General features: G+C 39.2%; 1 protein-coding gene across 7 annotated transcripts; it reads left to right on the top strand.

The window, feature by feature from the left end:
* The first annotated feature begins 106 nt into the window (after positions 1–106).
* lrrc45 (leucine rich repeat containing 45) lies at positions 107–24,431 on the top strand. Of its 7 annotated transcripts, XM_029527599.1 has the most exons (19): positions 123–151; positions 389–472; positions 935–1,242; positions 1,557–1,618; positions 1,710–1,780; positions 2,320–2,498; positions 2,906–3,034; positions 3,121–3,233; positions 6,530–6,588; positions 6,757–6,834; positions 11,656–11,791; positions 15,523–15,600; positions 17,583–17,694; positions 17,773–17,843; positions 18,295–18,387; positions 20,450–20,542; positions 20,856–21,029; positions 22,049–22,196; positions 22,712–24,431. In XM_029527599.1, the coding sequence occupies exons 3-19, from the start codon at positions 1,014–1,016 to the stop codon at positions 22,909–22,911; spliced, it is 2,025 nt and encodes a 674-aa protein (XP_029383459.1). In that variant the 5' UTR covers positions 123–151; positions 389–472; positions 935–1,013; the 3' UTR covers positions 22,912–24,431. The 7 variants fall into 7 exon arrangements, 6 of the variants coding, with proteins under 6 accessions (XP_029383458.1, XP_029383460.1, XP_029383461.1 ...); XM_029527598.1 differs by having other exon boundaries at positions 107–472; XM_029527600.1 differs by having other exon boundaries at positions 107–472; positions 20,450–20,539; positions 20,853–21,029.
* The last annotated feature ends 257 nt before the right edge of the window (positions 24,432–24,688 follow it).

A 24,688-nucleotide genomic window follows, 5' to 3' on the forward strand; every position in this document is an offset into this window, starting at 1 on the left:
ATATCAATATTTAATTTTGGAAAACTACACTGACCTAGATGCTGTGCGCGGAATTACACTTCCTGGTTACTTTGTCGCGTTGCTTCCGACGCATGACAACTGTGTTTTTTACCAGCCGCGAGGAAGTCGCAAGGGTCTGTATTGTTTTTAGGTAAATCGTGGTTTTTCTGGAAAATATCGCAAAAGAATCACTTTATTTATACGTTAGTTTACCTAAGAAAGCCAACATTTTAACTATGGAAATGACGTAACCATAGCGCGACATTCGGAGTCATTTTTGAATAATTGGAAGGCATATTACGATTCGGCAAACACATAAAAAGTTAATGCCTCAGGGTCATACTGCTTTCTTCTGTCAATTAACTAACTGACTGATCTGTTCCTCAAGTTAAACTGATTATAAATACAGCTCGATTCCGGGTGTTGTGGATGTGGAAGCGGGTGTTAGCGAAAGGTGAATCGTGATTTGCAGGTAGGTTCTCCACTTAATGTTCCTTTCAAAGCTTTTAGTTGAAGTCAGTCTAAGCCGCTTTAGTTTTGTAATGTCAGCTCTCTTGATACAGCGGATGTCGACTTTGAAGTCGGATTTCCGTAATATTGGATACAAGTTCCTTTAAAACAGAACAAATGAACAACAACAAAACAGTTTACTGACAAATGATAGAGATTAAGCACTAGTATACAGTAGGCAACTGTTTAAGACATGTCCTACTAATCTGATCCTAAACATGCATATTTATGTTAACTGGGGACTCCAAATTGCCTGTAAGTCGGAGCGAGAGTGGTCGTTAGTCTTTGTCTGTTTCTGTACATTGGCCCTGCGGTGGACTAGCGACATTTCCTCGCCCTTGTGAGCTCGGATTGGCTCCAGCACCCCCTGCGACCCGGAAACAGATAAGAGTTAGAAGATAATGAATGAATGGGTTTTCCACAGGTCAAGTCCCAAAGAAAAGAAGGAAAACTTGAAGACAACTGTTTTATCTCAGATGAAAAGGAGGGACTTGTGACCAAAAATGGAGGATTTCTGGAAGACATATCTACGCATGTGTGAGGAAGGAGGTGTGGAGCCTCAGGAGAGTGTTGTAGTGCATCTTCAGGAAACCACGGCTGGTCAATGCTCCAGACTGGACCTAAGTGGACAGAGCTTGTCTGTGGAAACCTGCTCGGTGCTGGCCAGGGCCTTCCAGAAAGAAACCATCTTTACAGAGGTGTTGCTAAGTGACTGCATGCTCAGTGAGGAAGGTGTGTGATTTGTTAAGAGTAACCATCTCTATTTAGACTGCTCAATACACCTTTTACTGGGACTGATTCTTTGGTTTACAGTTATGTGTAACAAAAAAACAAACCTTTCTGAATTTGCTTCAAAGATCTGCTCAACAAGCTCAACTAATGCAATTTAGTCTGATTTTTCTCGGGTAAAGCTATTTTTTTTTAAATATATATTTTTATTATTGCGAAATGTAAAGAATAACAGGAGACATACATTATTCTTTTGATTGTCCATGGTAATTGTGATGAACAATAAGTCTTTTCTTATGCTTTGGTTTGACTTTCAGGTGCTAAGATACTATTGACTGGACTGCTTGGCAACAACACTGTAAAAATCCTGGATATGAAGGTATTGCCTGCTAAATGTGACAGTAAAGATATGCTTATGGATGTTTCTGATGACATGTGCATTGATAATTGACTAATACAGATATTAACAGGGTAATAACCTGAAGTCATCAGGGGCTGAGGCGTTGGGAAAATTGTTGGCACACAACAAGGCTGTGCGCAGGTGAGAATGATGCTGTTCATGTTAGAATATTTTCTGTTATCTGAACACAGTAAATTTACTTTAAAGTGCCAGGAGAAGGTGTAAATGAACACAAGGAATTGCTTGATTTTCTGTATTAAATTGTGATAAAATGTGATTTGACGAATTAACATTTATTCCCAAGTGTTTTGACTGAAATTTTGTCATATGCTGATAATTATAATTTTTTCTTCCCATTTTAGCCTGACCACTATTTGATAAGTTATCATTGTCTTCCCTTTGTAAAGTTATCAGAAAAACAGTAGTTAATTTGGCTTGAAATATGATTCCCATATTGATAGAGCTCATCACTTGGAATGTTTATTCATAGCTTTTTTTAAGTCACATTTAACTGTTTATGTAACTGTTTTAATTTAAATAGTAAATCATTCATTGATTGACCAAGAACAGATTCTTTATGGTGATACAGCCCTAATTTTTGAAACATCAATTATCTCTCCAATGTTGCAACAATGAGTATTGTCCCATCTCAAAAAGTTAATACAAGCTTCTCTGTCCAGGATGGTTTTGGAATGGAATGCATTGGGTTTGTGGGATGACACCTTCTCACTCTTTTGTGATGGCTTGGCCTCCAACAGCATTCTCACACAGCTGGACCTGCGCAACAATCAGATCAACCATCATGGAGCATCTGAGCTTGCTTTGGCACTCAAATGCAACACAGTCCTGGAAGTGCTAGGTGATTTATAGTCAAAATGATCATCACATTTTTATGACCAAAAAAAACATTAATATTGTTCTGTATTTGAAATTGTTCTTTACGTGGCATGATGTAATTGGTCTGCGTTTTTTTTTTAATGGTTTAACAAGCTTTGTTGTGGAGTTTGGTTTAGTCTTTCAGTTGAATATGCTTAGCTGAACATCCTGTAACAATAATGGGTCTGATTTAACAAAGCCCTCAGAAGGATTGTCATAAATTAATCTATCCAAAAGCCCTTATGAAATCTGGTGAAATCAGTATTTAGTGCACAAGAGGTCAAAAGTCTTCACCTGTTTGATATTCTGATATTTTCTCTGCTATCCCCAATATAAATGGATGATGGTGCACTCTAGTATTTCCTAATGATTGCTAGCATCTGTTCGCAGACCTGAGATGGAACAACATAGGTCTGCTAGGGGGCCGGTCCCTGCTAGAGGCTCTGCAAAAGAACAAGAGCATAGTGCAGCTGGAGATGGCAGGAAACAACATTCCAAGTGATATACTAAAAGCGCTTGGTAAGTATTTAATTCAGAGGGAGCAATAGTGCATGCTGTCACGTTTGTTTCCCCTTCACCATTTTGCTCTTTGTGAACTCTTTCAGAGCAGACCACAGGGCACAATTTGGAGAGACAGTCCACCCTGAGAGAAAGCCGCAATAAGACTCAGGTCCTCAGAATGGAAATTCAGACACTGAAGGACTTAAAGGGCAGTCAGGTAACAGCCAAATGATGATACAACCCTATAACGTGAAGCCTTCTGTCATTTGATTTATTTGATCCAGACTAAGAAAAACATTGAGAAACACTACCTCACAATGACTTCTCAAAGTTAACCATAAAAATATTAACTCTCATGGGCTGACACCCAAGGGTTTTGGGGCTGAAAAGTAAAGCCAATACTGAAGTGACTTAAACCTGTATTCTATCTAATGGTCGTCAGTTAGCGACTTCACTGGTAGTGAAAAGAAGTACAGTAATTTCCGGACTATAGAGCACACCTGAATATAAGACGCACCCGCTAAATTTAGAGAGAAAAATTGTTTTGTACATATGCCACATTTGTTTATAAGCTGCAGGTGTTGGAAATATGGAAGGAAATGGCATATGGCAGGAATTATGTTACACAAAGATTTTGCCTATTTGCCAGATAGATCGCCTTTAACTTGAAAGCGGCATTGCTTCGTGTGTTTTCCATGATAAGGGTGTGTGCATGAAGCGCAAAATGACTGATCTGAAGAATTTAGTGTGGGTGCTTTTAATTTAATTTGAACAATTTCATTGGTCCACTGTGACCTGTTTGGTCATTTCATTGGTCTGATGTGACACTAAACGTATTGGTGGCATGAAGCTTGTTACCTAACCCTCAAGTCGCTCCTCCCGCTCTGCTCCTTCCTCCTCATTTGTCTCAGCCCCCTGACATCATTAAGCCTGAGGTGCAAGATATCATCAAGGGGATGAAACCCCCCCACTTGTGCCCTTGACCCTTTTCCTACCGCCCCAGTGAAAGCACACAGCTCCGCTCTTAGTCCCCGAGTACCATGATCAAACCAATCTCTTCAGACTGGCTGTATTCCATCAGCACTAAAAACAGCCTCAGACCACTTCAAGAAACCCAACTTTGACTCAGATTCTTGCTAATTACAGGCTCATATCCATTTCTTTCCAAAGATCTTGAGAAAGCCGTTACCAGCCACCTTCAGGATCACCTTCATCACAACAAGATCTTTGAAAAGTTTCAATCTGGTTTCTGTTCCACCCCCAGCAGGGAAACAGCCTTGGTGAGAGTCACAAACGACCTGTTGATGACAGCTGACTCCGGTTCACCATCTCTCCTCATCCTCCTTGACTTATTTGCAGCCTTTGACACAGTTGACCATCACATACTCCTCCAACATCTGCAGGACTCTGTTGGACTAAATGGCACAGTACTGAACTGTTTTTTTTAGCCACTTCAGGATAGCTTTTCACTGCTACATGGATGACACGCAGTTATACGTGAGGACAGATACTAACTCATCACCATCAGCAGCAGCGCCTCACTCCATACTCACCGCATGTCTGGAGGAGATCGAGTGGATGGAGCATAACTTTCTCCAGCTAGACAGTTCTAAAACTGAAGCCATCCTCATTGATTCCCCTCATCAGATACGGAACTCCACCGTAAACCTGCATTACTTTTTCTGGCAAGGACATCCCACCATCATCAACAGTCACCAACCTCGGTGTCAGGCTTGACCCGCACCTAACCTTTGAGGCCCACATCAATCACCTCTGCAAAGTATAATTTCAAGAACATAGCCAGACTCCGTCCCACACACCCTAAGAGATGCTGAGAAGCTTGTCCACGCCTTTGTCTCCTCCAGACTTGATTACTGTAACGCACTTATCTGTGGCATCCCCAACAAGAGCATCCAGAAATTACAACACATTGAAAACAGTGCTGCTAGGATCCTGCTGAGCGTATGTAAATATGAACACATCACACCCATCCTTCACTCACTACACTGGCTTCCAATCTCTGCCTGGGTCGAATACAAAATCTCCCTCCTCACATTCCATCGTATCCATGGCAACGCTCCCCAGTACCTTAAAGAACTTCTCAGCACGCTCACTCCGCTCCACCAACAGCTACAGACTTCTTCCTCCAAGGACCGAGTCTCGCACTCTCGGAGACCAAGCTTTCTGTTCCTCTGCTCCGTGACTGTGGAACACCCTCCCAGAACATATGAGGGCTCCACAGATGATAAACAGTTTTTTTTTTTTTTTTTAAAAAGGGTTTAAAAAAAGGCTTTTAATCTGTAATTTGTTTCATGTGTGACTTTCATTGTTTTATTAGTTGTTTTTGACTCACTTTTATTGCTTTTGTAACACTTTGAGATTTTCTTGTAAAATATAAAGTGCATTATAAATAGAATTTATTATATTACTACATCGTCACGAAAACAGAAGAACTTACCCTTTTAAACCATTTTAATTTTCACATTGGCAGCAGGGGTGTGCGGGAATGAGGACCCAAATGCAGGAGCCACAGACTGGGTGTAAAAACTAGAAAATAACAAAGGTAAAGGGACGACAGGTAGACAAGCAGAGATTTCAGCAAGGACACAGCCATGCGAACAAGGGATAACAGCAACAAGAGACAAGGATCTGACCCAGACTAAACAGAAAACAGGACTTAAATACACAGTGAACTAAACAAGACACAGGGGAATCATATTAGGGCAGGGAGCATAATCAACAGGAGAGCACAACCAGGAAGTAAAGCAACGGGGGACACAACAGAACCCAGACTTCAAAATAAAACAGGAAGTGACACATACTGAGCACACTAGATAGAACTCAAAACATGACAGAACTGTGAAACTCAAACCTTAAACAGTGAAATTAAAACCAGAACGAACTCGAACCATCACAGAAAAACTCAAACCCCGACAGTGAAACCAAACCCATGACATTAATTTACCAATGGAAGTACAAAATGTTTTCTGAATTGGGTTATTTTCTCAGTTTCTAGTTTTGTGTCCCTGCCAGGACAACTTGAGATACATTTTTTATATTGTGATGCAATTTAGAGAAAAGTAAACTATAAAGAAGGGTACATATTATAACCTGGCACTATGTGATTGATAAAACTGCAAAACTAACCCTAACCCTGGGAAAGGCACAGAGCAGGTCAAATCCACCCCTCAGTCCTACTCAGCTCTGCCTTTACATCCAAATATAGTTTATAGTAAAAAAAAAAAAAAGGCAATTTGTGGACATCCAAATTACAAAGTTGAGAATTCAATCAGTGATGTCAATTTTCAAAATGTTGACATGTACAAAAAAGTGTTGGTCTCTCCAACTACTTTAGAGTCTTAAATGACATGTATTGCCCTTTTCTGTTTAAACGTTTTATGTTTGTTTTGGTGTTGAAATTGATATTTACTACTTGGACAAAACATTACTTTAAATGATCTATTTTACTATTATAAGTGCATGGTCACTCTGGCTGTTCCTCCCCTTTTACAGATCCTAAAACTGATGGAAATCATAGACAGGCAGAGGGACGAGATAGGGCACTCTAACAGGTGAGTAACTTGTACTGATATGCTTTGTCATTTGCTTTAACAATAGATAGGTAACTGAGAGACACATACTCCACATCAACCTTTAACCCTTCAAAATTATAATAACATCTTTGTAAGAACATTTCAATACATTTTCAAGATCTCAGTGCCCTCTGTCTCTTTCTTCAGGTCTGCTTTAATTCAGATACGCCAACTCCAGGAAGCTCTAAATGAGAGGAAATCAACTGTCAACTCAATCACTGCTAAGTAAGCAACTCATGGGTATCATCTTTCATACTCATGCATAAGACATAACCCTAAAAGACTGTAGTCGCCTTTGCCTAATGAGAAACATCTCCCCTGACTCATACCATCTAACATACTCACTCATTCATTCTTATTTAATTTGATGACCCAATGCTGAAGCCTGTACTTATTTTACTGCACCTACCTGTACTTATTATGTGCTTAACCTAATACATAAAAAACAATGATAACCTTTCATGTTTATATTAATCACACCAATTAAACATTCACAGCGGTGGTAGAAAAAATATTTAAAATTTAAACATGTCCTCTCACTCCTCCTGTTCGCAAAGAGTCCAAGCCTCAAGGCAGCAAAGCATGCTTAAATCATGATGCTTGCACTGCACTGATGAATATTGAGATTTTGCCTCCCAGCAGGAAGTTTTGGTTTGACTTTGGTCCCTCGACCACAAAGACTTCCACTTTATTATAATGGACCTGTCAGTCTTGCATGTTCGAGAAGTGGTGACAGTTTCCAGTAAGACTTTATAGTATTAAGAAAACTTAACTTTTTCAGAGTTGTTGTTATGACATTACAGTTGCTTTTATTATTACAGGTGTTTCTGTGGTTTCAGTCCAGGCATATTAAAATTAGATGATGTTGTGTCTGAAACATTATATTAAGCACTATTATTTAATTTTTTGTCTGCATTTGTCTCATATTTTAACAAGACTAGGAATGTCAACATTTTATGATATTGATGCACTTTTTGTCTCGTAGCCAGTTTTTGGTTTGTCAGTGCATGTATGAGATCATCATCAGATTGTTGATCTTGATTGTGTAAAATTAGCTTTGTGAGGCAGGGAGATCAGTACTACACCTCAGCAAACATACAGGGAAACAAGCCCCTTTTGGGCAGGATTCATTCATTCTTTGTGATGTGACCTGCTGATAAATGAAGCCATAAGCCAGACACAAGGGAGAGAAGAAGCACTGACCAGCACCGGAACCCAGGTAACAACCAGGACACAGTGCCACAACGGAGCCATAGCCACAAAACACCAGGAGATGAAACCCAGGTGAGGGGCCTTGGAAACCCCATGGGTCCACCAAAACATCTACCGCAGGGCCCCAGGGCCACTAGCCCCAAAAGGAGGAAACAGTGATTATAATACTTGCAGAGAGAATAATAGTAAAGTGTAGGGAAGGAACATGTATGTGTGGAATCTGCGTCTAGGAGTCTGTGGACAAAGATGGATCTGTTTCCTGTTTTGATATTGGTAGTGCATAGAGTTGGTGGAGGGTTTTGTGATGTTACTGACAAATTCTGGTGGTTGTATATTGGTACTGTTCAGTGACAGAGGGCGGTAACGAGAAAAAAGGTGTTGGAGTTTATTCAGGTTTTAGAAGTCATTTAATTGCAGCTGTATTCATTACAACTCTTGGACAACCGTTGCCCTTTATCTCTGTCATTGTCCTGAAGATTAAAGACGCCTACGCTGACCAGAAATGTTTCATAAATTCAACAGCAAAGCTATCCTGACCTGGAGCTTTGCCCGCTGGCATACTTTCTAATGTAGTTATAGTTTATAGTTGGTTACCACAGTAACCAAAGACTTTGCTCTTTGGTTAGTTGAGGCACATCAAGGTTGTTAAGAAAGGCCTGAATATTTTCTAGTTTTAGGTTGTTGTTGAATATAGGTTCTGATAAAAGCTATCAAAGATATGATTGCTGTCTTGGGGGAACAGTATATATTTGCAATTTGAGTCCTGGGTTGCAGCTCTAAGAAAGCTTTCTGCGTTGAAGTTGATTTGTATGAAATTTGCCTGATTTGTTATTGCGTTCAAAAATTTGGTATCTGAGTTGTGTTTGCTTCTCTTTCTTTTATTTTTATTATTATTATTATTATTATTACATTGCTGCCATAAGTGTTCATTCAGATTTGTTGCATATTGTTCTGTTAGTTCTTTAATCTTATCCTGAATGTTGGTTTTCAGCTTGTTGTTCCTGTTGTAGGAGGAATAAGATATAATTTTGCATGAATTATAGTCTTCACAGCTTCCCAAATCAGAGATGGGGATACATTTGGAGAGTTTCCAAAAAGTTTTCCCATTCCTTCCTTATTAAAATGTCAAATTCTGGATCCTTTAGTAATGAGGTGTTGAAGTTCCAAGTGGGGCACAGCTTCAGGGTGGATGATATTTGAAGGTGGAGGAACACCGATACATGATCACTGATGATGATTGGGTGTATGCTGGTGTTACATTTTTGTGCAGTAGAATTGGGTAAGAAGAAAAAGAAAATTCTTGAAAAAGTGTGATGCACTGCAGAGAAGAAGGTATATTCCCTCTTTGTTGGACTTTTGAGTCTCCAGACATCACCAAGTCCAAAGTCATATATTCATAGGGGAACCCTCTGTGGCCTTCAAGGTATTCAGTGAAGGCCTAAAGGGGGGAAAATAATAATAATAATAATAAAATGTATATATATATTTATTGATTTTTATTCAGTCAGTACTAGTAACATTTTTTTTATCATTGTTACGAAATTGGACTAATATTCCATGGTTAACAATGGGTTAATATAATAGAACTTCCAATGGTATTTGTGTATGCTATTAAATCAATGGATCCTCCCGCTGGACCTTCAGTGGCTTTAATTCAAGTCAACGTGGGCATGAATTTGAGTTTGGGTGGTATCTTAGCGAATCATTTTTCACTGAGTTGTGGGTGAGACCACATCACAACATCTTCCGGGTATTTGCGAATACCTTGGAGAACATATATAAGTCAAGAAACCCGCCAAAACAGTGAGCGAGTGGAGGGAAGAAAGACCATTCAGAGAGCAGGGAAATGGCAGGAGCGAGTGAAGAAGAAGACGGCCATTTGATTATATTTTGGATACTCCCTTTTCAAGATTGCCTTTTCAGGCAAAACCAGATATTATCCAAAAAGGTCAACCATCACCTGACTTGCCAGGATGGCTACCATCAGCATTTTCAAGCTAGCAGCTACAGTCGCTATCAGTGGCTAATGGCCGGCAGCAGCAGCAGCACAAAACTGAATTTGTAAGAAGTATACTGTAGGCCTAAACCTACAATTTGAAGACAGTTTTATAGCCATCAAGGCCAGTGAAAAATGGCAGAGCATAACTTGCAAAGAGCTTTTTCCTTTTCCCATTTCACCTCAGGAGGTGTTTGTGTTATACATTTGGCCGAAATATTAAATCTACATTGACATTCAATTGTGTCTAAGCTGAAACAAACACAAAAAAACATTGGATCAGCAATGGATCAATCTTTAGTTGTTGAACAGAAGCTAATGATTATTCTGGACATTTTACTTTCAGTCCAGCTAAACAAATATGTGAGGTAAGTGAATGTGTGATTTGCTTGTTTCAGTTTTTGTAATTAGATTAGATGTAATTAGTTTGGGCAAATAAGCGTTTAATATGCTGAACATCCATGTGACAGGACAGGCAATTATTTGTATTGCTATGTTTAATATTTTATTGCTACATGTGGTCCTACTGAAGGCCCAGAGTCTGGGTCCATGGTTTGCCACTGCATAGATTCCTGTAGGAATATTTGTTGTGAAAAACCTTTTGGAAGAAGGCTGGATCATTGATAATGGGGGCATTTAGATTCGCAGTTGCATATGATTTATAAAAATGTATACCTGCATAATGATGTATAGGGCTGTTAGCAGAGTGTTTAGTGTTTTAGAATCTCCTGTTGAAAATCCTCTTTGTCAACTATTGTAACAGCATGAAAAGATTTGGTCAAAATTAACAGATCTCTAAAAATGGGTTTAGCGACTGAGGAAAATATTAGCTCTTAGCCTTCTACTGCCATCAGTGTGTGTATGTCAATAATTTTTTGAATTTAATTTTGGAGTTTTGTGTTGTAAATGTGTAGATATTTGAGAGAGGTCTGCCTGCAAAAGAAGCAGCAAAGTTGAGTAGTATAACACAGAGCAACTGCATGACGTTAATAAAGGGGAGAGAGGGAGTGAGTGAAAAGGAGTGTGGAGGGAGACATTGATAGATGGAGAAAAAAGAAAGAAAAGCAGGGGGAGACTGTAAGGGAGATTGATTAAGTGAGATTTTATATTAACTCTTTGTGAGGTTTTTTTTTTTTTTTTTTTTTTTTTTTTTCATTTTTATTTTAGGTTGGTTGATAAAGATATATATAATAATAATATCTTCACATATTGAAGCCATGTTGATGTTTTTGGGGTACTTCGGGGTTCTGCTGGTGCCCCGGAAGTGCAGACCATCAATGTACAGCTTGTTACTTGTCAGTGCAGTCCTCTTTTCTTTCTGCCAGTGCTCTGTCAGGATTGTGTACAGCACTTTCCAACTGTTGTTTTTGTCTTTTGGTATTTGATCGTTCAATCATGAAAGAGGTGCCTTTAAGTTCACGTCCTTTGTGCTTAACGTCCACCATATGTTGGATATGCTCGAATTTAGCAATGAACAGACAGGATATAGTATTTTCCGTAAACTTGAACTGTTGACTTTTAAGATTATAGATATTTGAATTTGAAGTTAAAAAACCGTTGAGCTGTTCTGTCATGCTAGTAAGGTGGAGATGTGAAGACAAAATGAACGTATCATAAGGACCACATAGATGAACTATATCTGAAACTAGCAATTAATTTCCAATGTTTAATAAACTGTCAATTATTTGCTTAATTGATTTCATCTGTAATATGCCAGGAAATAATATCCAGTGAAACATGAAGTTCTCTGGTGTAGGGTTAGAGTCAGCCTAGCATCTTAAATTCGAAACTACTCTGTTATTAAACTCTTATTCATCACATGATTATTTTATGTAAAGACTACAGATGACGGAGGCTGCCCTTGCCCTCTCTGAGCAGAAGAATGATAACATGGGAGAACTGCTGACTCGGGTAAGGGCTGAGACAGAAGAACACAAGGAGCAACATAACAAAGAGAGGAAAAAAGATGAAGAGGTAAGAAAAGGCCTTAATCTATTTGATTAATAACGTTTAGAGTAGGGCTGCACGAATATGGCCAAAATGATAATCACGATTATTTCCATCAATATTGAAATCACGATTAATTATCACAAATATTTGTTAAATTTTAACTAAAACAAATGTTATTGTCACATACTGTACAGTAGGCTTGTTATAACTGCTTTCATACCTATGGTGCTACATTCCTGCTAATGTACAAATATGTGCATAAAAAATAAAATAGACCTTCTTATTCACCAAAATTCAGTGCTTCTCCTTAAAGAATTAATAAAAAACAAAGAAAACTGCATATGACCTGTTCTTGTTTTGTGTCACTTGCCTTGAGCCCAAAATGATTCCACACAATGGATGACGATCCGATTCTTGGGACAAGCCCCTCGGCCTCGCCCTCTGCTGCGTTAAACATTAGTGTGTTTATAGATTACGGCTCTTGCCTGTATTTTCCGCGAGCCGCACGCGGAAAACACAGAAAACACATAGAAATCGGCCTGTTCAGAGTCATAAAGGCACCATATCATCAATGATCCATAATATATATCGACGTCGCAGTCATATAACTTCAGATGTGTCTCAATAGCACTTCTTAAAAAAATATTTTTATAACTGTTGTGATATATTGACAGAATCGTGTATTGCGCCTTGAATTGCTCCATGATGGAAACCTGCTTGTTTTTGCTGGCTTTTGTTTTAAAAAAATAGCAATGCATAATGTAAAGAAACATAGTGTTGAAGAAAAAAACAATCTGAGTCTAGTTCCAGGTTGGCTGAGGTGGTGTGAGTTTATTGAAGTTCCAGGTCATGGTGAGCCTACCGACACAGAGTGGGTCCGATAACAGAGATTGACCGACACTGGCCGACCGACAGAGACTGACCCCCAATGTAGGGCCAGCGAACAGATATACCCTGTCCCCGGGTGTGGTCACAGACAGTTCATGCATGGATCGTATAGTGGGATGTGTATTACCGATAACACAGGAGGGTGAACTCAGTAGGGGGCAGGGATGGTTCTCAGACAAGGCCACAGACAAAGGAACAAAAGGACAAAGGAATGACACTGATCAGCAGGGGAGCGAAGACAGGAGGAAATATCATTTGGTTGGCTTTGCCCCAGACGTGTAATGGCAAGTCCCTTTTCAAAGGAAATGTATGTAAGTTTGTAAATTCTTCTTCAGTAGTGAAAGGCAGACTTTCTCATCTTCATCTTTTACATCTAAAAAACAACACGTAATAGATTATAAAAACTTGTTCTATAGATTATATTCAAAATGCACTTGCCTAATATTTTACAATACAATTTACCCATTTGTGTAAATATTATGTAAATGAGGGTACCACACAGAAGGTACTCCTCTTTCAGTGTAAATTCGATTGTTCTAGGCACCACCTATGAAAACCTGTAGTACAGGAACCGACCCTCCACGGAAAATACTTGAAGACGGATTGATCGCATAATCGGGGTCTATTTATGGAGCGCCAGAGGTTTAAAAAGGGAGCGTTTTCTCTATCACTCCGAGGAGCGCTAGATTGGCTATGGGGAAAAGCCTATGATAAGGAGCGTTCTATGAACAGAATGAAGCATTGTAAATATCGCTCGGTCACCCGAATTTGGTCGTGGGAAGCCAAAATCGTGATCGTGATTAAAATTCGACGAATTGTGCGGCCCTAGTTTTGAACATTTATAACTACAGTTATAAATGGTCGTTTTCGTCCTTACTGTACAACATTTGCAGCAGCTCCGTCGGTGTAAACGCCTTATTCTCCATGTTGGTGTAAAAAAGAGTCAAACTTCTCCACAACAGTGACAAAAACGACGGTAAAATCCGAGTAAACACCGAGTTAAAGGGACATCCGGTGCGTCACCAGGTGCGTCACGGCGTGAGTGCGTCACTGCCTGTTTGTCCCGTGCGGCTCTGGTCCCGTTACGCAGCCCTTATTTGGGGGGACAAACTGCCCAATCAGGGATTGTTATACGTCTGCGGAAACCTCAGGGCCTCTGCTATTCGAGGAAAATATTGTTTTCATCGTGACTTAGATTGACACGAGACGCTGCCTGCGCGTAGTAGATGCGCAGTTTGACTTGAATTTGCGTTCGCCCAGAAGGGAAAAAAGACAAAATGTCCGATTAACGGGTCACGATGGATAAAATTGAACCGCGGATTATTGTTGGGCACATCTTCGGCTTTAAAATAAGGCCACGCTTGTGGTTTTATTCGGTGTTTTAGTTGGGGTTTGATCGAAGAATGTTCGTATTTCATGGAGACAGAAAACTACGTGCGACTTTTTTTGTTTTTGGTGAGCAGGCTTGTTGAAAACTTTATCGGGAAATAAACTCTATTTCTGCACTTTGGCGTTGTTTCTGTGACAGTAAACGATTTTTTGGAGGTGAAAGAAACGGGGTAAATATAGTACACATATGTTTACAGTCCCTTTGTTGTTGACGTGATGCCGCTTGTTGTCTTGCCGTGGTCTCCAACGGTCCGACACATTTTCAGTAACTATGATAAAACCGGAGCACCCAGAAATTCTGGTGCATGCAGCTGAAAGTGTTAAAAACGACTGCCGTGAAATTTTCACGAAACCCTGACTACTGTCTCTGCATGAAGCGCGCCTTTCATACGTTTATTAGTTTGGGACGCCGGCGTCCCAACCACTAGGGGGACTGCACGAACACCAAAAAACACTGTAAGAGCGCATTTCAACTCGGCACCAAACGTAACATGACACGAAACAATAACAAACATTGTGCCCATATCAGCCAGGAGCCTATATATCATAATATCAACAATATATTCCAACACTTTTAACAAGTTTACTTCAGACACACTTCTACGAAACCGGTATGATAGCTTACAACACCCGGACGTTGTGCTTACAAGCGAGTGGCCATTCAAAATAAAAGTCCCATTTTAATCTAACGTAAATAAAGAAATAATTACCTGGCCTTTAAAGAACACTCTCAAAATGGAAATATATATAAACATAAAACAACACATTTATGTATATGAACATCTGAATAAGGTCATTTACTACAACTCAGATTCATGGCCTTAAATCCAACGACAACAATTAATCCACATAAAAAAAAGTGTTCATGTACTTTGTGTTGCACTACATGTTTGCGGTTTAATCAGTCAATGTCTGACTTTGGTCTGTAGTTTAAGTAACAAATTATCAAAACATTAAGCATTTTTTTCTTCATGCAGCACATTGCGCAATGCTCCACAGCACATCAACAGTTCAAACATACAATTTCAGAAAGCCCGGATTTAGGGGATTATTCATCAGTATAGGCTTTTCCTTTTAGGACAGAAAAAGTAAATCTTATAACACACAAAGGAAGAATAGACGGATCAAGAGTCACTGTCACTTGATCGAAGAACCCCTACCCTAATCTTTTAGTAATTTCCCATAAGTATCCATAGTATGCCTTCTTGCTCATAGTTTGAGTTCATCATTGCAAGACCAGTTATTCAGGATCCCTTATTTAAGCAGAGAGCCTGAGTAGACTGAAATTGCTTCATGAGGGTGAAGGAATGGAAATCAATATCGTTGTATATACAAGCATACAATGGCAAAATCAAGGTGAATGCTATAGTGGCATGAGTCAGGAATACAAACAAAGAAGTTGAAACAAAGCAAAACAACATCATAGCATGATTGACACTTGAGATATGCCTGAATGAAATTTGTGCTGTCTTATGCAGGAATATGCATGCAGAGAGGGCAAACTTCTCAGAGAGATCCAAGACCAGCATCAAACCACTGTCCAACTCCAGCTCAAAGTAAGAGAACAGTATGTGACAGTGGGAATGCCTGTTTTCTGTTTTTATTATTTGACTATGTTTGATTAGAAGAGAGAAGTTGGGGAGACAGAAGAGAGACAACAATAGTAACAATAACACAAAAAACACAAACCACAACAACACTAACAGCAAAAGAAAACAGACAATAGCAACTGTTGTGCCTAGGATTGTGTATAGCATTGCCTATTATCAAGTCTCAACCTCAAAGGGATGTTCTTTACTGTGGATTGATTTAAGAACAATTTCTGAAGAAAGGAGTGTAATGCGCTCATTAAATACAGGTACAAATCAAAGCATAAACTAGGTGAGACAGGTGAGCGTGGATATTTAAATGCAATGGCATGATATAACAATGATAATTAAGTGGCTGGTGATTCGAGAGCTTTTGGAAATTACCACGGCAACTTGAGACGCTGGAGGCTGAGTGCTATGCAGCCAAACTTGTTCCAGTCTCCAGCAGCCAGGGCTTTAAGTTGGAACTTAGCCCTTGTAGCTTAGCGGCTAAATTCTGACTTCTTAGTTTCTTTTTCTGTCGTGGTTGTTATTTCTTCATCAGATCTCCTGGGGAAGCGCAACTCCACCAAATTGAAGATCACATAAAATTAGATTTTGACTTCTTTTATTTGGGGGCCGACTCACGGGTGTGGTCTGGTTGTTGGTGCGAATTTGGTCCAGTCAAATTTCTCCGTTTAACTTCAGGGCATAGCAAGGGTGGTGTTTGGATTTTATCTATGCCTTTCATTCACCTGTTTGAAGTTATATATAAAACAAAGATAAATGTATTGTTTTGATAAGTACACTCTGCTTGTTGTGGTTACTTCGGTGGACATGGTTTTATCTGATTCACTGTAAAACACAATTAAATGGTTATTAGGTAATCACAACATCACAGAGCACACAAACAAATGACCTAAAAAGAAAATTTTCATGCATATCTTGACTGGCTGTGGAAAATCAGAAATGTATGACTATGGACTGTGTATCAAATCAAATCAAATCAGATTTATTTGTATAGCGCCAAATCATAATAAAGTTACATCAAGGCACTTTACATATAGAGCAGGTCTAGACCAAATGCATTATGAAAATATTTCAAGAGACCCAACAGATCCCCCGATGAGCAAGCACTTGGCGACAGCGGCAAAGAAAAACTTCCTTTAAGAGGCAGAAACCTCGAGCAGAACCAGTCTCGGGGGGGCGGCCATCTGCCTCGACGGATTGGGTTGAGAGTGGGAGAGAGAGAGAGAGTGAGATAGTCATTGGGGGGGGAGAGGCAGGAACATGTTGCTGCATGAAGTTCATGGAGTTGAGCTGTAGTACAGAATTCATTCTATCTCAGCCAAACTATCTCGTAGAAAAATGGTTCGAACAGCTGTGAAGTCCTCTCCTCGTGGGGGAATCAGTTCGGCATGTTTGCAGTCTCTTATTTGATCGGACTATCCTATTTCTTATTTTATCAACCCTTATGTCCTTGTGGGTTTGGATGCATTCCAGAGCGGCAATTTACGTCAGTTGCCTGATTGTGTTATCAGGTCAACCTGAGTGGAGGGTCAGAGAAGGGGTACCTCTCTGCGGGGTAAGGCAGGTTTATGCTGATTAGTGGCACTAATTGCAATCTATTATTTTGAGAAAGCAGGGTCTTTAGATGCCAGGTTTGATAAGGGTCCAGGATGGCACTTAACGGAGATCTGAGAAATTTCTGTTGGAGGCAATAGTCTCTTTGAAATTTTAGGGGTTTGGGGGATTGGAATATCTGCACCCCCCCTTTCTTTGGACCTCACAACACAACATAACAACTGAAACAATCAATAAGATAACCAAACAACAACAACAAAACTAACAAACATAAAAACCAAATGCAACAAAAGTAACAACACCAACACGAACCATAACAATGCAGATATTCATAGTAAGTTGTGGTAAATGTAGGCTGAACTGTTTTTGTGTTTTGTGTGTGCTAGCTGGAGGAGATGGAGCGCCGGTGCAAGTCTCAGCAGCAGCAAATCTTTGACCTGAAGCATGAATTAACCAACAGCACAGCTGAATTCAAATTGCGACTAGTACAGACAGAAGGTAACCATGCAGACACACATACACAGTCGTCTTCATAAGCAATGCAATCCATATTCCCTATGTGTCACCCCTTAACAGAGCGTCTGGAAACAGAGAAACAAAGGTCTAAGCAAGCCCTGGATGACATGGATGGTCTTCGACAGAAAGAGGTGCTCTTAATGTAAAAGATTCTTCCATAGTTTTGTCAAACAACCTACAAATCAGTTTAGAAGTCCACTTAATGCTGACAATCTCCAGTCAGAGTAAGCTAAAAAAAAGTGAGAACATATGAAATTACACAATGACTAGCACCTACCTGTTAAAGGTTGGGGTTTTAACTTCTTATATTGTATTTATTGTGTGAAAAACATTGCCCAGAGGTAAAGTAATTAGTTATTGTTACTTTTTTCGCAAAGTAATTAAGTTAGTAATTCAGTTATAACAATATAAAAGTAACAAATTACCAGGGAAAGTAACTATTTGCTGAGCAGTTTTTTAATGTACTCTTCTTTGACTTCTTCCCATTAATGGAACTTTAAATTCCACAGTTTATTCAATTAAACTCAGCATTCTCATGACAAAAGATAAATATAAGATGCTAAAAAATCTCATTCCGTACAGGTGGAGCATGTGAAGCACCACCTTGAAGAGAGTGAGCGAGTTCTTCAAGAACGAATCTTCAAACTGGAGGGACAGCGGATACAACTGGAAGAGGTTTGAGCTCAAAATATCCATCTTTAATAGAACGCAGTGTGGGACGTCCTGACATCCAGTTTTGTACTGCTGACATTGTTATATTGTCATTGTAACATCTGCAGTGTTGGTTTATATACATCACACTAAGCTCAGCACAATATCTGTCCAAATTTAACGTAGATTTTAATATTGTCTGTTGGTTAAATCATTTTGGTTGAGAACCACATGTTCTAGTACACTCTCCTGCGGGATCTCCTCAGGGCTCCATCCTTTCCCTACTTTTGAATCCATGCTCCAAAGTGATAGATGGAAATTGCAAATAATCTGTAATTCCTGTTAATCAGCAAAAATGGCATGGTAGTCACACTGGACTCCTAACAGCGTCTGATATGATGTTGATTAGCTGATTAGCTATCACAGGGGAGGGTTTCCCTCCTTAGTTGTGAGATTAACAGGTATATGAGCTCCTTTCTTCTGTCAGCCAGTAGCTTTGGAAACTAAATATTATTCATCCAGCACCAGATGTAGAAAAGGATTATCTCGCCTTGTCCTGTAGCTCACTCTGATGGTTTGTGTAACATAAAATGTATTGCATTTATTGCAGTAGTTGCTGATTTTATTCACTATTGTATTCTTTTTGTCTTTACTGTGATTGACTGCTGTCCAGAAAAACTTGACTAACTCTACACAACACTCTGTGGTCACATTGACATGAGTTTATTTTTCTGCCATTCATCCTCCAAGCGGTAACCCACCGTGACATCACCCATTGGTTTCAAATGAAATGAAATGAAATGAAATCAGATTTATTTATATAGCGCCAAATCATAACAAAGTTACATCAAGGCACTTTACATATAGAGCAGGTCGAGGCCAAACTCTTTATAAAATGATTTTAAGAGACCCAACAGATCCCCCGATGAGAGAGCACTTGGCAAAAGTGGCAAGAAAAACTTCCTTTAAGAGGCAGAAACCTCAGGCAGAAACTTCAGACAGAACCGGACTCGGGGTGGGGGGTGGGGGGGGGTTGTGAGTTTCTATTTTAAAGCTTCTAGTTAGTAATCTTCTCTTTTTTTAATCTGAAAGAAACCATATTCATAGAGGAAGGTGGAGTGAAGGAGGAAGAGGAGTGACTCAGAATCAGAAATACTTCATTGACCCCCGAGGGGAAATTGCCTTCCATTGCATACGCTCCCATTCAAGTATTAAAGAAGTAGGAAAGTATAAAATCCATCAGCAAAGTTTAAACATAAGTACTAAAATAAAATAAAATATATATAAACACTGAAATATCAATGTACATTTGTTCTGAGGTCATCTGACCTCATTTGCACTCTGTCCTTGTTGCATGCAGTGAAGTAGTGAGGCTGACGTCACTGTAGCTTCTATAACTGATGTATGCACCCTCAAATTTGTATTTCCATGATAAGGTTAGAGTGTCCCCAGAGGTAACAATGTGGAGACATCAAAAGTTTTGATAGGCCAGCTTTGGCTACTTGTATATTTTTTCTTCATGTCTGAATGTGTTGGGATTGTTCACAAGACAATATTAGAGAAGTAGGCAAAAGACTGCAAATGCTGCATTCCTAGCAAATCCCTGTGATTGTTGCACTCTGTCACAGTGAGTAAAAGCATATTACACGCTACTTAGTGATATCTAATTACAGCAAGATATGTCTTAATACTGTACCATTTACCTGCGCTGTGTTGCTGTGCTTTTATGAACAGGTGAAATTATTTACTGAAGTATAAAGCAATTCCCTTATCATAACAGAGCAGTGGCTTCTAAGCTGCCAAAGTGACTTCCATCTTTACAAAAGTGTACTACAGGTTCAATTCCAAAGACTGGGTGAAATTTCGGAAATTATTGCTTTCCCCAAGGTTATTTTTCCAAGGAGTTCAGTTATTCAAATCTTCAAATTGCCCTTAGATTGCAAGCTAGGGATTTCCCACCTCCAAGGTTAAACTGGAAAAAGCTGTTTTGTTTTGTTTTTTTTCGGTTTGTTGACACAGTTAGATAAATGCATTTCCATCTGTGCTGAATCCAATGTCATGAAAGTGTACTGTGTAACTGCTGTAGGAGCTGAGTAAAGCAAAAGCAGCATGTGTGACAGAGAGGTCCCAGGCAGAGGAAGAACTGGGAAGAGTGAGAGCTCAAGCACATCTGGAGGTGGTGGGTGAAATAAAACATCAGTCAATAGTCTTGATGTTTTTTTAATGTGATATCCAACAGACAATATTTATTGTTGCTGATACTGAGACTACTCTATGTAAGTTCAGTGTCCAGTGTCTTCTTTGTTTTGTTCACCCAGCTACAACCAATGTACCCATTTAGAAGTTGTGTCTGTTTTCTTCATTCTTAAATTGCCTTACTATGAGTACTCTTAATTCTGATTTTCATTGTGATAGCTTTCCTTGAACATACAGCACTTTTCTCCCTAAGTTTCTCCATCAGCTTTCTTTGATTGCTCATTCCCTCTGAGCAGCAGGAGCACATATCTTCCATGGAGGAAAAGGTTCGCTCTGCACGCTCCTCACTGCAGGAGGTCCAGCTCCAATGCTCCCAGCAGAGGCAGACTATCTATGAGCTGCAATCCAAGACCAGCCAGCAGAGCACTAAGATGGATGGACTGCGCCGCAGGATAGAGGAGCTCCAGCAGGTCAGGCCTCACCTGATATCACACAATGTGTGCCTGTAACATTATATGTTATACTCAGATGTGACTCCTGAGTTGGTGTCGTCGTGTTGTTGTACTAGTTACATGCAAACCAATATAAAATATCTGATCTGTACGGTCAGCCCTTTCAGGAAATATCTGATCTATTCTAAAATGTGACTATTCCACTGAAGTCCCAGTTCAGTGGTAGAACTGTCACCTCACAGTTATTACCTCCTGGGCTTGAACTCAACCAGAGGTCAAATTTGAACACATATGACATGATGCATATTTTCATTTGAGTTTCACTTTCTGAGGATAGCGTTTCCAATAAAAATAAACAAAAAATTCTTGTAACTGCAGATTTGCCTCATCAGGTTAGATTTCAAATGAGAGCTGTAGACGGAAACTAGACTAATTCTTCACAGATGAGAACAGTCAGTTGTCACAGCCACTGAGTCTATAGTGGTCTCAGCACTGAGGTACTTTTTGTAAGATACCATTCTCCTGCTTTGATTTCTCTTGTCTTCTTCTCAAAAAATGACAGTAATGACAGTCTGTGAACATGATTCCACCAGACATGACAAAGCTCGAATGGTAAGCGGCTGTTACAAATTTTGAGAAACAAAACACAGAGGAAATACTTTAATGTACAGAGCCTATGCTGCTGATTTTCCAATTTTTGGTCACTGGTCATTAAGTGGTATTAATAAAGAAAGGGATGGACGGATTGATCTCTTTTCATATTTCATTAGACTTGTACTGTAAGGTATCAAAGAAACTGATAATTTCTATCACAATCTATGCTGTTTGCATTGGTAATTAAAGCAGTAGAATTTTAACTGATATAAAGTCAAGTCGTGGATTTCAAAATAATTTCAAGCAAATTACAAATGTATGATTTGTAAAACACAAATTACCAACTGTCCAAGTTGTACCTTATCTGCTGGCCATGCTGTAGTGTAGATTAAGCTCAACTGCCTTGTGGCCACAGAGGTTTAAGAGGTGGTGTATTGTTGCAGGAGCTGTTGGGTAAGGACCAGGAGAAAGTGGCAGAAGTAAGCAAGGTCAGGGTGGAGTTTCTAGAGCAGATTGGACATTTACAGGCAGAAAGGACAGCACAGACAGGACTCAAAGAGAAGATCAACGCTCTGGAAAGAGAGCTTAAAGGTAAGGGTATTCTTAGCTTTTTTTTTTTTTTTTACAAAAAAAAAAAGTAAAAGAAGAAGCAAACCCCAAATAGTAACAAAACGTAATTATTTGCCTTATTTGCCTCTGTTGGTGTCATTTGCTAAATTTAGTTTTTCTACAGAAATGTTGTAGTTCATGAGATCTGAACACCAAGGGATATCGATTTGTGTATCTGTTGTTGTTTACAGTAATATTATATATTTATAATATTATGTCATTTGTGTGTGGGTCCCTTTAATCCTATCTAGGTAATTCCTCACATTAAGAAATTATTTGTTTTATTGAAATATAAATCACTGGAGTGAATTCAACAACATTTGTTGTGTAAGTTCAGTCATGCAAATTATAAGTAGATTTTCCTGCATGGACTGATTGTGGAAAAAAAAAAGCAAATTTCCATCTGTGTGCATTCAATGATTTTGCTCTTGGGTGGCGGATGCTGAGCTGGGCTGGGCCTCTGGTGTTCACAGGGTATGTCTTTTGCCTACCTGCAGTACTGACCAGTAACCACAGAGAGGTGCTACTTGACAAGGAACATGAGATGCTTTCCATGCACGAAAAGCTGCGCCATAAAGAGGCAGAAATCTTGAGGATGAGGGAGGATGCAGCCAACAGAGCCAGCTACCTGCAGAGTGCTATCCTCACCTATGTTCAGGGCTCGCCAGTGGGACACTACGACATCCCCAAGAAATGACCCAGAGAGCTCAGCACTATTGCCCAGCCCTGGGATCATTCACTGGTTACAAGAGTGTGGAGAGTTAAACAATCATGACTGCGACAGTAATTTGGGAGCTAATTGTTGCCCTGTGCGATGACTAGAGCAGACAATGAGAATAACAAAATGTGCTCTTTCAGTCCAAAAACTAAGGTTTTTTAACCTTTTAAAACTGTTGGAACCACACTCTTCTCCTATTCCAAATCACTGCACTTCATCATTACTTTTTGACACTTTGATTTCATGAAAGGTTTGCTGTTGTGATCACTGATGATTGTTTCCATTATTGGACCTTCTTATGTCACTTGCCTACATCTAAGGTTACATTGATTTTTGTTCAAGTCTGCAGCTCTCTCAGCTTGTCTGTTGATCTAGCTATCCATTCATCCAGTCCTACACTTTAATTTTTACAACTATGCAGAAGCACTGTGATGCTGGCTGTGCTCTAAGCTTGCATGGCCCATGTTAATATTATACCACTATACCATATTATACCATGTTCTCCATTATTTATGATAAGCATAATTTGCTTAGATGTGGTAGGAGTGCTCGTAGCATACAGCTGATGCTGATGGGAATTTTTTTTAGCTATCTGGTCATTAAACAAAGTATTTAATAAAAGTGTTATTTTTAAAAAGTTAGAGGTTCACTGAAGATGAAGTAGTCTTGAGGGGTTGCAGATGTATGGTGCAAGGTTCATGTAAGTCAATCAAACTGTCTTTTCAGAAGATTTTCTTGAACCCCACCAATACCAACCTGAGAACTAAAGAAATGGTTGCCTGCAATATTCACACGGGTAGATCTTCAAGAAACATTGATTGGCTGTACCTGAATTCATGGCAACACAGCCAGAAGGTATTTCAGTCTGGTCTCTAGAGTCATGCTACTAGTATGGTGTGAACGTTATGGGTGAGATTCAAAACATATTCATATTCATATATATTCATATATATTTAACTTAATATAAATGAAGTGATTGTCTCATTCTGTTTCCCTTCTTTTTATCCATCCATTCAAGTCATACTACTATACAGTAGGAGAATGATAAAGTAATAAGTGTGATTTAAGATACTTTCAATACATATTTTATGATTTGAAATAGGACTAAATTCACATCCCTTTCTTCATGTTTTATGTGTTAATTTCATAGCCCAATGAAATTTGCCCGCACTTCTTTAGCCCCCCTCGTTAACTGAGGTGGGCTGCAATTCAAATCAATTGTATATGGTCAAATGTATCTATTCTTGGTGTCCATATCCATTCTGCTGAGACCTTTCCTCATGTCCTCCAGTCTCAATCAATTAAATGCAGCATTGCATTGTGAAAAAGTTTACATGACATTCAGTTCAAAGATGCCTTTCTTTTAATAACACTGCTGTTATATATCTTGATGTGTTTTCTGTTGTGTGATGGATATTTTATTTGTGTTTAAGTATGTTCTTACCATTTTGCTTTGTTTTTGATGACATGTCTTTTTCTATCAGTAAATTTCATTTCTGAAAAAAAAAAAGCCTTGTGATCTCAATGAAAGGGTGATTTGTATTATTCTATATCAGAGGGCACAGTGTTCAGAGTGAGATGTGATTTTGGGGTGGGGATGTATGAGGTCACTGGGTCTCGAAACTGCAACCAAAGAGTGTTATCTTTCAAGATAGTTCCCACAATTTACCCTCTGACACCCTTATATAGCTATTGGTTTATGTGCTGCAGATTTGAAGCCTTGAGTTTGTGATTTAGCCGTCAGTATCTATTTTCG

This window comes from Echeneis naucrates, chromosome 19, assembly GCF_900963305.1.
Source record: "Echeneis naucrates chromosome 19, fEcheNa1.1, whole genome shotgun sequence".
Lineage (NCBI taxonomy): Eukaryota > Metazoa > Chordata > Actinopteri > Carangiformes > Echeneidae > Echeneis > Echeneis naucrates.

Coding starts and splice junctions, on each gene's coding strand:
- lrrc45 (XM_029527598.1), top strand. CDS start 1,014: ATGGAGGATTTCTGGAAGACATATCTACGCATGTGTGAGGAAGGAGGT. Junction 1,619..1,709: donor TAAAAATCCTGGATATGAAG/GTATTGCCTGCT, acceptor AGATATTAACAG/GGTAATAACCTGAAGTCATC. Junction 17,844..18,294: donor ATGGTCTTCGACAGAAAGAG/GTGCTCTTAATG, acceptor CATTCCGTACAG/GTGGAGCATGTGAAGCACCA.